The following is a 14,805-nucleotide window of genomic DNA, read 5'->3' as shown; positions in this document are numbered from 1 at the left end:
GTGGAGTTTTTTGAAGAAGTGACTAGAATGGTTGACGAGGGAAGGGCCGTGGATGTCGTCTATATGGACTTTAGTAAAGCGTTTGACAAAGTCCCTCATGGTAGGTTGGTGCAAAAGGTTGGATCTCATGGGATAAAGGGGGAGGTGGCTAGATGGGTGGAGAACTGGCTTGGTCACAGAAGACAGAGGGTGGTAGTGGAAGGGTCTTTTACCGGCTGGAGGCCTGTGACTAGTGGTGTTCCGCAGGGCTCTGTATTGGGACCTCTGCTGTTTGTGATTTATATAAATGATCTGGAAGAAGGTGTAACTGGGGTGATCAGTAAGTTTGCGGACGACACAAAATTGGCAGGACTTGCAGATAGTGAGGAGCATTGTCAGAGGCTACAGAAAGATATAGATAGGCTGGAAATTTGGGCAAAGAAATGGCAGATGGAGTTCAATCCTGATCAATGCGAAGTGATGCATTTTGGTAGAACTAACGTATGGGGGAGCTATACGATAAATGGCAGAACCATAAAGGGTGTAGATATGCAGAGGGACCTGGGTGTGCAAGTCCACAGATCCTTGAAGGTGATGTCACAGGTGGAGAAGGTAGTGAATAAGGCATATGGCATGCTTGCCTTTATAGGACGGGGCATAGAGTATAAAAGTTGGGGTCTGATGTTGCAGTTGTATAGAACGTTGGTTCGGCCGCATTTGGAAAACTGCGCCCAGTTCTGGTCGCCACACTACCAGAAGGACGTGGAGGCTTTAGAGAGAGTGCAGAGGAAGTTTACCAGGATGTTGCCTGGTATGGAAGGGCTTAGTTATGAGGAGAGATTGGGTAAACTGTGGTTGTTCTCACTGGAAAGACGGAGGATGCGGGGTGACCTAATAGAGGTGTATGAAATTATGAAAGGCATAGATAGGGTGAACGGTGGGAAACTTTTTCCCAGATTGGTGGTGACGTTCACGAGGGGTCATGGGTTCGAGGTGAGGGGGGGGGGAGGTTTAACATGGATATCAGAAGGACGTATTTTACACAGAGGGTGGTGGGGGCCTGGAATGCGCTGCCGGGCAAGGTGGTGGAGGCGGACACACTGGGAACATTTAAGACTTATCTAGATAGCCACATGAACGGAGTGGGAATGGAGGGATACAAAAGAATGGTCTAGTTTGGACCAGGGAGCGGTGTGGGCTTGGAGGGCCGAAGGGCCTGTTCCTGTGCTGTTTTGTTCTTTGTTATATCGTTTCTGAGGCATTGGGATTGGTTCTGGGGCAGGTGGGACCTGTGAAAGTTGGATGGGTTGCATCTTATCAGGACTGGCATTGATGTACTTGTAGAGAGATTTGCTGGTGTTGTTGTTTTGGGTTTAAACTAGCATGTTGGGGGAATGGGAACCTGAGCATTGGCCCAAATTGGCAAGAAATAAAATTGGTAACTGGACGTAGTGGAACTGGAAGGCAAAAGAAAGAAAGCAAAGCATCGAGTATGTGTCAAATGCAGAAGAATGTCAAAAAAGGCAAAGTTAAGGGCACTCCTATCTGAATTCATGCAGCCTTAAAGTAGATGTTCTACAGGTACAAATGAACAGCCGACAGTGTACCCTTCATCTTCCAGTACTTCCCCAGAGCGGAGAAGCTATGACATCTTTTTTGGAGCCTTCAACATGTCATTGATGAAGACTCGCCAAGGCCATCCTCACATCCCTACTACTTGCCTTCAAACAACCGCGCAATCTCAAACAGACCATTGTTCGCAGCAAACTACCCATCCTTCAGGAGAACAGCGACCATGACACCACACAACCCTGCCACAGCAACCTCTGCAAGACATGCCGGATCATCGACACGGATGCCATCATCTCACGTGAGAACACTGTCCGCCAGGTACACGGTACACACTCATGTGACTCGGCCAACGTTGTCTACCTAATATGCTGCAGGAAAGGATGTCCCGAGGCATGGTATGTCGATGAGACCATGCAGATGCTACAACAACAGATGAATGGACAGCACTCAACAATCACCAGGCAGGAGTATTCCCTTCCTGCTGGGGAACACTTCAGCAGTCAAGGGCATTCAGCCTCTGATCTTCGGGTAAGCGTTCTCCAAGGTGGCCCTCAAGACATATGACAATGCAGAATCACCGAGCAGAAACTGATAGCCAAGTTCTGCACACATGAGGACAGCCTCGACCCGGATCTTGGGTTCATGTCACACTACCTGTAACCCCCATGACTTGCCTGGGCTTGCAAAATTTCACTAACTGTCCTGGCTTGAGACAATTCACACCTCTTTAACCTGTGCTTAACCCTCTCTCCACTTGCATTGTCTGCACCTGTAAAGACTCGCGTTCCAACCATTATCTTGTAATTGAGTCTGTGTCTATATATGCCCTGTTTGTGAACCCAACTCCCCACTCACCTGATGAAGGATCAGCGCTCCGAAAGCTTGTGCTACCAAATATACCTGTTGGACTTTAACCTGGTGTTGTGAGACTTCTTACTGTGCCTAAAGATACAAAGTTAGGAGTAAATTGGTATGATATAATTGCCGTTGCAGAATGATGGCTGCATAGTGACCAAGACTGAATTGAATATTGAAGGCTATTTGATGTTTAGGAAGGACAGATAAGAAAGGAAAGGAGATGGAGCTGCACTGATCATAAAGGATGAAATAAGTGCAGTAGTAAGTGAGGATCTCCGATCGGCAAAACAGCGTGTGGAATCTGTTTGGATGGAGCTAAGAAATACAAAGAGTAGCAGACATTGGTTGGAGTTGTTTTATAGGCCACCTAATATTAATGTGGGGCACAGTGTTAATCAGGAGATGAGGGAAGCATGTTGTATGGGCAATACAGTAATCATGAGTGATTTTAAACATCACATAGACAGGTTAAAGCAAATGAGCAGTAATGCTGTGGAAGATGAGTTTCTGGAGTGTGTTAGGGATTGGTTTCTAGAACAAAATGTTGAGGAGCCAGCCAGAGGACAGGCTATTCCAGATCTCGTATTATGTAATGAAGAAAAATGGCTAATTAATAATCCAGTTTTAAAATAACTTTTAGTGATGTATAATATCATAGAATTTTATGTTATGTTTGAAAATGAGAAAGTTCAACCTGAAGCCAGGGTGTTAAAAGTTGAATAAAGGAAATTATGAAGGCACGAGGGGCAAATTGACTGAAATGGATTGGGAAAATGCATTCAAAGGTATGACTGTGCATAGGCAATTGATAATCTTCAAAGAACTATTACGTAGCTTACAACACCTTTAAGGTGAAAAACCCAAAAAAGCCAGTCAACTAGCTGACCAAGGAGCTTAAGGATTGTATAAGATTAAAAGAAAAGGTTTACAAAGTTGTCAGAAATAATAGTAAACCTGAGGGTTGGAAGGTTTTTTAGAGTACAGCAAAGGAAGGCCAAGAAACCGATAAAGAAAGGGAGTTCAAAATATGAATACAATCTAGCAAAAAACATTAAAACGGACTGTAAAAGCCTCCTTTGGGATGTAAAAGGAAGCATTTGGTTAAGACAAATGTGAGTCCATTACAGGCAAAGTCAGGAGAATTCAGAATAGGGAATAATGAAATGGCAGAGAAGCTGAATGATTACTTTGTGTCTGTTTTTACTAAGGACGATGCAGGAAATCTCTCATTTGTAGGGATCCAAGGGACTGGGGAGAATGGAGTTGAAGGAGATTAGTATAAGTAAGAAGATTGTATTGGAGAAATTAATGGAACTGAAACTTGAAATGTCCCCGAGTCCAGATGTTTACCAAAGTGTAGAAGGAGGTTACTATAGAGACAGTGGACGTATTGGTGATCATCTAAAATTCTGTATATTCTGGAATGGTTCTTGAAGATCAGAAGATAGCAAATATTACCCCCACTATTTAAGAATTGATGGAGAGAGAAAACAGAGAACTCCAGACCTGTTAGCCTTTCATCAGTAGTTGATAGAATGTTGGAATCTATTATAAATGACATAATAGATGGACACTTGAACAATAATGATTTGATTGGGCATAGTCAGCAAGGATTTATGAATGGGAAATCATGTCTGACAAACTTGTTGTTTGAAGAGGTATAGTTGATAAAGGAGAATCAATGGACGTATATTTGGATTTTCAGAAGGCCTTTGATAAAGTTCCCCCACAGGAGCTTGTTTAGCAAAATTAAAAGCCCATGGGAAAGGAGACAATATACTGGCATGGATTAAGGATTAGCTAACAGGCATAGAACTGAGAGTAGGAACAAACACATCATTCTGATGTTGGCAGGCTGTAGCTACTGAGGTACCAGAAGGATCAGGCCTTGGGCCCCAGCTGTTCACAATATATGTCCATAATTTGGATGTGAGGACCAAATGTAATGTTTCCAAATTCATGGATGGAAGATGTATAGCTGCTATCAGAGAATTTGGACAGACTTAGTAGGTAGAAGGAACAGGTGTGTAGAGTATTTCCTAAATGGTAAGAAATTAGAAAGTATCGATGTCCTCAGCTCAACCATCTTTAACTGCTTCAGCAATGACCTTCCTTCCATCATAAGGTCAGAAGTGAGGATGTTTGCTAATGACTGCAGTATATTCAGTACTGTTGGAGTAAACTCAAAATTAAAGGATACAAGATGGTTACCTGGCACAAAATGGACTCTGGGAAAAGACATTAAGATGTACTGACATTGCACAACGAGTTAAAACCTGTAAGTGTCTAAACTACTGCAGGAAATAGATCAGACCTTGAGGCACCTTAGCTTGAGATAAAGCAGAACCAAAACAATGAGTTTTGATAACGAGATCAGTCGTTGATGGGGGACATAAATGCATAACGGCTAATGTCTGTACTGTCCATTATTTGAAAATGTATAAAAGATGCTCAACTGCCATTGTAAAGTTGAGAAGGTGACTGCGTGCACTGCGGAGAGCCCAGCGCTTCTCCCAAAGCTTTGTCCGATAAAACTGCGTGTTGAATCTTTAAGTCTGACTCCAAGTGGTGATTTTCCCACAAGTACCATTCACAACTCCGCAAATACTAAAGCAGTCCATGTCCAAATGCAGCAAAAACTGAGACAATATCCAGGTTTGGGCTGACAAGTGGCAAGTAACATTTGCGACACACAAGTGCCAGGCAATGACCATCTCCAACAAGATAGGATCTCTACACCCCATCCCTGACATTCAGTGGCATTACCATTGCTTAGGGTTACCATTGACCGGAAACTGAACTGGCCTACCCATATAAATACTGTGGCTACCAGAAAAAGTCAAACACTAGGTATCCTGCGGAGAGCAGCCCGCCTCTAGATCCCCAAAGCCTGTCCACCATCTACAAGGCACTAGTCAGGAGTGTAATGGAATGCTCTTCACTTGCCTGGGTGAGTGCAGCAACACTCCTAACAAAATTCAAGAAGCTTAATACCATCCTGGACAAAGCAGTCTGCTCGATTGCTACTAATTGCTCAATTTCAGACTTCGGCCTGCTCGATTGCTGCCCCATGTACAAACATTCAATCCCTCCATTACTGATTAACAGTGGAAGCTGTGTGTGCCATCTACAAGGTGCACTGCAGGGACTTGCCAAGGTTACTTAGGCAGCACTTTCCAAACCCAAAGCAAATATAATGCCATTCCTACACTGTCCTGGGTCAAAATCTAGCAATTCCCTCCATAACAGCACTATGGGTGTACCTACACCTCAGGGACGAATGGAAAGCGGTAGATATGGTTTATATGGATTTTAGCAAGGCGTTTGATAAGGTCCCCCATGCAAGGCTTCTAGAAAAAGTGAGAGGGCATGGGATCCAAGAGGCTGCTACCCTGTGGATTCAGAACTGGCTTGCCCAAAGGAGGCAGAGAGTGTGTATAGATGGGTCTTTTTCTAAATGGAGGTCGGTCACCAGTGGTGTGCTCAGGGATCTGTTCTGGGACCCTTGCTGTTTGTCATTTTCATAAATGACCTAGATGAGGAAGTGGAGAGATGGGTTGGTAAGTTTGCCAACGACACGAAGGTTGGTGGGGTTGTGGATAGTCTGGAGGGCTGTCAGAAGTTACAGACGGACATAGATAGGATGCAAGACTGGGTAGAGAAGTGGCAGATGGACTTCAACCCAAATAAATGCGTAGTGGTCCATTTTGGCAGGTCAAATGGGATGAAGGAGTACAATATAAAGGGAAAGACTCTTAGTACTGTAGAGGATCAGAAGGACCTTGGGGTCCGGGTCCATAGGACTCTAAAATCGGCCCCGCAGGTGGAGGAGGTGGTTAAGAAGGCGTATGGTGTGCTGGCCTTTATCAATCGAGGGATTGAGTTTAGGAGTCCGGGGATAATGATACAGCTATATAAGACCCTCGTCAGACCCCACTTGGAGTACTGTGCTCAGTTCTGGTCGCCTCGTTACAGGAAGGATGTGGAAAAGATTGAAAGGGCGCAGAGGTGATTTACAAGGATGTTGCCTGGATTGAGTGGCATGCCTCATGAGGATAGGCTGAGAGAGCTCGGTCTTTTCTCCTTGGAGAGACATAGGATGAGAGGAGACCTAATAGAGGTATATAAGATGTTGAGAGGCACAGATCGGGTAGACTCTCAGAGGCTTTTTCCCAGGGTGGAAATGGCTGCTACGAGAGGACACAGGTTTAAGGTGCTGGGGTGTAGGTACAGGGGAAATGTTAGGGGGAGGTTTTTCACACAGGGTGGTGGGCGAGTGGAATCGGCTGCCGTCAGTGGTGGTGGAGGCAAACTCAATAGGGTCTTTTAAGAGACTCCTGGATGAGTACATGGGACTTAATAGGATGGAGGGTTATAGGTAGGCCTAAAAGGTAGGGATATGTTCGGCACAACTTGTGGGGCCGAAGGGCCTGTTTTGTGCTGTAGTTTTTCTATGTTTCTTACCCTGCTAGTCCCCCTGCCGAGAAGTGGCAATTTTGCATGGCCAATCAACCGAACCCGCACATTTTTGGATTGTGGAAGGAAACCAGAGTACCCGTGGGAAACCCACACAAACACAAGGAGAATGTGCAAACCACACAGACAGTGACCGGGAATCGAACCTGGGTCCCTGGCGCTGTGAGGCAACAGTGCTAACCACTCTGCCGCCCCTACCCTATAAAGAATCAGACTGAGCCATACAGTGAGTGGGGTTCACTTCCTTTTCACATTTTGTTTTCCCAATTTCTAGGTACAGAATTATACAGAGGCTCTCCAATGGTACAGTTATTCATTAAGTTTTATTTCTGCCGGCCAACTGGATCAGAACCTGGCTAGACTGCAGAGAAACAGGACATCTTGCTACCTTCATCTAAATCAGTTGGAAAAGGTACTACTTTTCATCATTTGAATAGATACACAAATGGCTGAATGGCCTCGTTCTGGACTGTAGGGATTCTGTGGTTCTATTCTACGAGTATAAGTGTACGTTGGTGTACTTCTGAGGCTTTATAAAGCACTGGTTAGGCCTCATTTGGAGTACTGTGAGCAAATTTGGGCCCCACACCTCAGGAAGGACATACTGGCACTGGAGCGGGTCCAGCGGAGATTCACACGGATGATCCCAGGAATGGTAGGCCTGACATACGATGAACGTCTGAGGATCGTGGGATTATATTCATTGGAGTTTAGGAGGTTGAGGGGAGATCTGATAGAAACTTACAAGATAATGAACGGCTTAGATAGGATGGACGTAGGGAAGTTATTTCCATTAACAGGGGAGACTAGGACGCGGGGGCACAGCCTTAGAATAAAAGGGAGTCACTTTAGAACAGAGATGAGGAGAAATTTCTTCAGCCAGAGAGTGGTGGGTCTGTGGAATTCATTGCCACAGAGGGCTGTGGAGGCCGAGACGTTGAGCGTCTTCAAGACAGAAATTGATAAATTCTTGATTTCTCGAGGAATTAAGGGCTATGGGGAGAGAGCGGGTAAATGGAGTTGAAATCAACCATGATTGAATGGTGTAGTGGACTCGATGGGCCGAATGGCCTTACTTCCGCTCCTATGTCTTATGGTCTTATGGTTCCCATGGTTATAGCAATGCATGTGTAGAAGGAGATTTTCTGTGGAATGTTGCCAGCTCTGCTATTTGGGGACAGAAGGTGGCAATATTACTGGATGCACACAGCTTATGTGAAAGTAAGGTTTTGAGGGATTGCTCAGAAGTGAAGTTTGCATGTTGTGATGGATTCTTGGAAAATTTGATTTTAACATGACAGGACAATGTGCTAGATGTAGTATTTTAACAATATCATGTATCACATGCACACACCTGGAATTTCCTCAGGGTTCCCCAAATAGCCACTACAGTATAAAATACTCTGTTCACGCAGAGTATCTAAGGCCTTCACTGATATTCCACTGAAGGCAGCAAATGGAGCGAATTCCTCCAGGAATTGCTGGCAGCAATATTAATATTTTTAAAAGATGGTTTATAGTGTCTACATTATCTGAGTTATCTTATGAGGAAAGCTTGGGCACGCTTGCCCTTTATCCTTTGGGGTTTAGAAGAATGTAAGGTGATCCTGTTGAAACATAAGATCCTGAGGGGCCTTGACCAGGTTGATGCCAAAAGAATGCTTCTCCTGGTATAAGAGACGAGAACTAGGGGAAAAATAAAAGCACATTTTTTAAAATTCAATCAAATCAAGTCCAATTCAGAGTCTCCACAAGTGAGACATTCCCGATCCAAGCTAACAAGACAGGGCTCTCACCTCCTGTCTTGGGCTTGATCTACATGATCCAAGCTGATTGGAAAAGGCATTGCACCTCCTCCAAGGCTTGATCTCATTTGTATCTTAGCCAAAAGGCCGAGATGCCGCTTTTAAAAACTGCTTCAAATGAAGCTAAAATGTAACCTAATGACTTCAACCAAGTACAGCATGTCGATACTACACTTGATCTTAGCCAAAAGGCTGAGAAACGGGAAAAATAAAAGCAAATTACTGCGAATGCTAGAATCTGAAACAAAATAGAAAAATCTCAGCAGTCTGACAGCATTTGTGGAGAGAGAATAGAGCCAACGCTTTGAGTCAAGGTCATCCTAACTCGAAACGTTGTCTCTGGAACTAGGGACCACACATTTTTAAAGAAAGTTGCCCATTTAAGACGGAGTTGAGGGGAATTTCTTTCTCTGAGGTTTGTAAGAAAGTTGCCCATTTAAGACGGAGTTGAGGGGAATTTCTTTCCCTGAGGTTTGTAAGTCTTTGGAACTCTGTCTTTCTCAGAATGGTGGAGACAGAGTTATTTAATATTTTTAATGCAGGGGAAGTATGACTAGAATCAAGGATTCAACATAGGGGCTCGGCAGGAATGCTGAATTAAGGCCACAATTGGATCAGCAATGGTCTTATTAAATGGTGGAGTAGGCACAAAGGGCCTGCTAATTTGTATGTAAATTAAGTTTCATTGGTGTTAGAAGATTTTGGAATTTTTACTGATGCTACGGAGATTGAATTACGTGGGACTCTTTTTGCTATGAAAACTGAATCAGTGGCCTTTTGTATTACGTTTATTTATCCACTCGATTTTTATGTTGCACTTTTTTAAAGACCCAAATTACACAGTAAGATGCAGGCAAACAACACTAAGTTTAAGATGAATACCTGGATCCTAAAATTACACACAGGTGGTTGTCCAAAACAATTGCTTTTGGTGCAGTGTTTAACCACTGTCAACCCAGTCCAACGCTGCTGCTTCAATTTACAGGATCAATTAATTTGCATGCTGACTGGTGTTGATAAAGCAGAACTGCATATAATATGGGAATCGTTTTGTGTGAGGAGGGAACCTTAAGATCCATCTTGTAAACATCAGCACTTACTTTAAACAGAACGAGTGGATCATTCAGCCTCCTCCTCCTCTCTCTCTCTCTCTCTCTCTCTCTCTTTCTCCCTCCCTCTCTCTCTCCCCCCCCCCCCCCCCCCCCCGGCGCAAATTGGTTCTGTTATTCTATTAAATCACAGCTACTCTGTACTTAAACTCACTTTACCACTTTTTCTTAATATCTTAGTAGCTTTATCAAAGGAAAATGTTTGATTTACACCTTGAAACTTCAAGTTGATTTGTTATTCACCACCTTTTTTGGGAGGAAGTTACATATTTTCTTAATTTGTGTAAGCAATTGTTAGCAGCAGGGGAACAGAAGATAACTGGTTAACCACCTGCAAGACTAAATATAATGTCATATGGTGACTTCAGATTTTTCACTGAGATTTTAAATTATTTAATAAGAGAAATGTGATAGACAACTAGATAGCATAGTGCCCAGAGCTTCCATTGAATCAAGTTTATAGACACTGCGGATAAAATGTAGCAGCGAAGAGAAAGACTTGGATGACTGTCAGAGATGCCCAAAAAAAATGGTGTGGAGGGAGGTAGCTATGGCACAAGCCTGTGTAATTAGTCTGGTTGTGCTTTTTGATGAGGTAACCAAAGAGAATTAATGAGGGTACTGTAGTTGATGCACCTGGACTTTCAGAAGGCATTTGATAAAGTTCTGCACAGAGGAGCAAAGTTAGAGCATGGGGAATAAAAGAGACCGTGCAGCATTATATGAAATGGACTAAGTGACAGTAAAGAATAATGGTTGAATGGCTGTTTTTCAGATGAAGGAATGTATATAATGGGGTTACCCAGGAGCCTATTTTAGGATCCCTACACTTTGATATATGTTTATGACCAAGGCTTTGATGTACAGCACACAATTTGCAGATAACACAAAACTTGTAAGTATTGTGAACTATGAGAAGGATAGTATAGACATACTGCTTGGAATGGGTGAGCAAGTGGCAGATGAAATTTAATGCAGAGAAGCATGAAGTGATTCTTTTGGTAGAAAATATGAAAGGGGGTAATATAAAATATAGGGTACAATTGTAAAGGAGATACAGGAGCAGAGGGCACAAGGTGTGTTCAAATCATCGAAAGTTACTGAACAGATTGAGAGAGTGGTTAAAATAATGTATCTGGTCTTTATCAATAGGGTCATAGAATACAAAAGCAAGGAAGTTCTGATGAACCTGCATAAAACCCTGGTTTGGCATCAACTGGAATATTGCATCCAGCTCTGGATACCACACTTTAGGAAGGATGTAAAGACACTAGAGAGGGTACAGAAAATATTCACAAGAATGGTTCCAGATTTAAAGAACATCATTACATAAATGAGAGTTTATTTTAAATAGAAACTTGGTTCGACCATTCATGGAGTACTGTGTGCAATTTTGATCCCCTTACCTCAGAAATGATATTATTGCCATAGAGGGAGTGCAACAAAGATTCATCGGACTTGTTCCTGGGATGGCAGGAATGTCTTATGGAGGGAGATTGGGCAAATTGGACCAGTGTGTTCTCGAGTTTCAAAAGATTAGAGGTGATTTCATTGTAAGCTACAAAATACATAAAGGAATAGATGGTGAACACAGTTTAGATGTATACCTTGGTTGGAGAGTCTAGAACTAGGGGGCACAATTTGAAAATATGGGGGATGCCACTTAAGGACGCTTGTTGGAGGTATTCAAAATCATGAGGGGGTCTGGACAGAGTAGATAGAAACTAACCATTGGTGCAAGAATCAAGAACCAAAAGACACCAATTTAAGGTGAATGAAGAAAATACAGAAGACAAGATGAAGAAAAACTTACCAAGTAGTTAGGGTCTGTGAACGCACTCACTTCAAGTGTTGCTACAAGTGAGAAGTTTCATAAGATGGTTATGTTTTAAGCTGAATCTTTCAACTAAATGTAAAAGGGAGCATGTGACTGCTTCCTAGTTCTGCCTGGCAATAAGCCAAGGTGACCTGGTTGCCATTTATCAAATGCTCAATCACTATCCCAATGACAAATTCTACTAACTTCCTCACAACTGACACTAAAATCATTGACCGATAATTTCCAATTCATTTCTTCCCCATTTTAAGTAGAGCACTCCTTGCATTGGCAATTTTCCAATCCAAGAGGGCAATTCCTGAATCGAGAAGTTTGGAAGATCAATAGGTTTCTCATGTATTTCTTTTAGGGCAGAATCTATCAGATTCTTGACATGTGCCTGTATTTAATAAAATTAACTGCTCCATCACACCTTTTGTTTACTTGTACTGAATCTAAATAACTCTTTCTCTTGTTTTTTTTAGCTTTCCTCATCAGATTCTTTATTCTGTGCCATCTATGTTGCAATACCATGTGTCTGTCATTGAGAACATTATCTGAATATAAAAAGCCTATCAGTAAACAGTTTTTAAATAAATGAACAGCATCTGATTCTTAATACTAATACCTTTCGAACAATGATGCATCTATGCAGAGTGTGAAATTATTGTGATAAACCATCTTAAAGCTATATTTGCTTTTTACAGGAATTAACAACAGAGTGATGAAGCTGGTTTAAATTGCATTGTACCTTCCTCAATTTTTTTGTATCCAGGCAAAAGCGGCTATAAAAGAAGCAGAACGAATTGACCCAGATAATATCTTCACCCACTTCAGTCTTTACAAAATTGCTATTTTGGAATGTGATATACAAAAAGGTAGCTGCTGCACTGCTAACTGTTGCAAATTAACAGATCTATTCAACTGTCAAGTGTGCATTTTCTATAGAGGTTATAATACTACTAACACACTGCAGTTCTCTGGCAATGTCGAGACCTACCTTATTTATTGCTTTGAGAAATCATATGGTGAGTCAATCTTCCACTGAAAGCTTGGGGCTGAGAGGAAGTTTGATTTTCAATTCATGATTGGATAATGTGGTTTAAAGGAAATTTGGGGGAAATTAAAGGAAAAATGGTGGAGAGAGAAAAACACAATTAAATGTTAACAGAAGAGCCTGAATTCTTATTCAATTTTGCTGCTACGTTTTAAATCTAAAATACTATGTAATAATGTAAATGTAAAATTGACAATATCATTTTATTACATCCTTCCTGATTATCCTGTAAAAAGTTACATGTGCATCCCATATTGAATAAAGTTGAATTATTTCAATGAGCTGGTTACAAAATATTGTTGAAAGATTTATCTTCTTTGGCTTTTCTTTCAGCTGTGCAGGCAATTCAGACCATAGGAAAGCTCACAGAAAAATCTGTTGAGTGTGATGATAAGATGTTAACCAGTGGAATCCCAGTTACTGATTTTTTGAGTGTTGCTGCACATATTGCTCTGGAGGTAAAAAAAAATAAAATTTTTGGAGGTTCAAATGGTTGTTAATTTAGAAGATTTCTTTCCAATAGTTTTAGTCAGTAGGAAATGTTTTCAATTGCAAGACAACTTGTGATTTGATTTGCACGATAATAATTAATCTACCAATGTCAGCAACAGCTGTATTTGAGTCGGTCAATACCAGTGTTTGGAAATTCAATTATTTTATTCTTTCATGGAATGTGGGCATCTCTGGCTGAGCCAGCATTTGTTACCCATCCATAATTGTCCTTTCACTGAGTGGTTTGCTAGGCCATTTCAGAGGGCAGTTAAAAGTCAACCACATTGCTATGTGCCTGGAGTTACATGTAGGCCAGACCGGCTAAGGATGGCAGACTTCCTTCCCGAAAGGGCATTAGTGAACCAGATGGGTTTTTATGACAATCGACAGTGGTTTCATGGTCATCCTTAGATTTTTAATACCAGATTTTTTAATGAATTCAAATTTCACCATCTGCTGTTGTGGGGTTCAAATCCAGGTCCCCAGAGGATTATCTTGGGTCTCTGGACTAAAGGTCCAGTGATAATATCACTATGCTACTGCCTTCCCCATGAATTGATCAATTAATTGATGGGAGGGTTAGAAATTAATAAGGGCAGTAGTAGACACTGGGATTGTGATGCACTATTACCACACTTGTTTTGGAAAGTTTGCAGGCAAAATATGTGGTATCTGCTGTCATTGCCACAATTGTAGTATGCAGCCATAAATAACATGTACTGTTCAGTGGCTGCACTCAACATGGGGCCCAGGTTCATACAAGGCTGGCACAAATTAATGCTAGCTTCCATTTCTTAAAACCAGGCTGCACCTCTTAAAGGGAAGTACATGCTGGCTGTGACAGGTAGGGGAAGTGGTTGGGAAAGAGAGTTTGAGTAGGAAGAATCTGAAGCAATGAAGCAGTGAGCCTGAGAGAGAACTCCAAGGTTCTCAACTCAATGCAGGACAGGGAATAAGAGGACAGAGGCCATCTTTCCAATGGGGGAAAGGAGGCCCTCCAGAGATGTTTTGCAAATACAGTTGGAGCAGATAGCCACATAGGTCAATGCCAGGAATCTGGTGCAGAGAACTTAGATCCAGTGCACATAAAAGTTCAGTGACCTTGCATGAGTGGTTTAGTTCAATGAATGTGTCTTAAGGTGCCATCTCCTACCAATGGAATCATGAACCTCACACCCTTCTCAATATACCACACTCCTATCATTCATCACAACACCAACAATCCCTAGCAATCAGGACTCCTGCTTAACATTGATGGGCTACACCGCATTCCCACACACTTAACACTGCTTCAATCTTTACATTCTCGTGGCTTTCCCACACTTCCAGCTACTGCTATGACAGACACATAACCAAAACACTTTGCAATATGCTCATTGATACTCTTCCCCTTCCTTTGGAGGACAAACTCAGACAACAGGAGGCAGCAGCATAGAATTGGAAGCAACAGGCATGGCTGCTTGTCCCTTTCTCATTGGAAATAGTGCTTGGCATTATTGGTGCTGTGGCAACTAAAGTCATCCGGAATAACAATGTTCCTCCCTTGTGCAGCTTCTCAAATTCCACTTCATTCTCAGCCTGCAATCTGGTGGGATGTCCTGCAGCGAGTGGAACCATGCATGCCTTGCTTTCCGCTCGCCC

The 14,805-nt window shown here is 42.3% G+C and overlaps 1 protein-coding gene and 1 non-coding gene across 2 annotated transcripts in view; one reads left to right on the top strand and one right to left on the bottom strand.

Annotated features, from left to right (window-relative positions):
- Window positions 1-14,805, top strand: part of tex11 (testis expressed 11) — a 168,433-nt gene that overhangs the window by 89,421 nt on the left and 64,207 nt on the right. The window contains exons 15-17 of the mRNA XM_078212049.1: window positions 7,160-7,297; window positions 12,391-12,493; window positions 13,006-13,130. Of these exons, the coding sequence (XP_078068175.1) occupies window positions 7,160-7,297; window positions 12,391-12,493; window positions 13,006-13,130 (366 nt within the window). The remainder of the gene's footprint in view (window positions 1-7,159; window positions 7,298-12,390; window positions 12,494-13,005; window positions 13,131-14,805) is intronic.
- LOC144493241 (U2 spliceosomal RNA) lies at window positions 8,703-8,894 on the bottom strand. Its single transcript, XR_013497698.1, has one exon. It is a non-coding gene; the product is annotated as a U2 spliceosomal RNA (small nuclear RNA).

The sequence above is a fragment of the Mustelus asterias genome, chromosome 4 (genome assembly GCF_964213995.1).
Source record: "Mustelus asterias chromosome 4, sMusAst1.hap1.1, whole genome shotgun sequence".
In the NCBI taxonomy this organism is placed as follows: domain Eukaryota; kingdom Metazoa; phylum Chordata; class Chondrichthyes; order Carcharhiniformes; family Triakidae; genus Mustelus; species Mustelus asterias.
The sequence above is the reverse complement of the archived record's forward strand: the minus strand, read 5'-3'. Positions and strand labels throughout refer to the sequence as shown.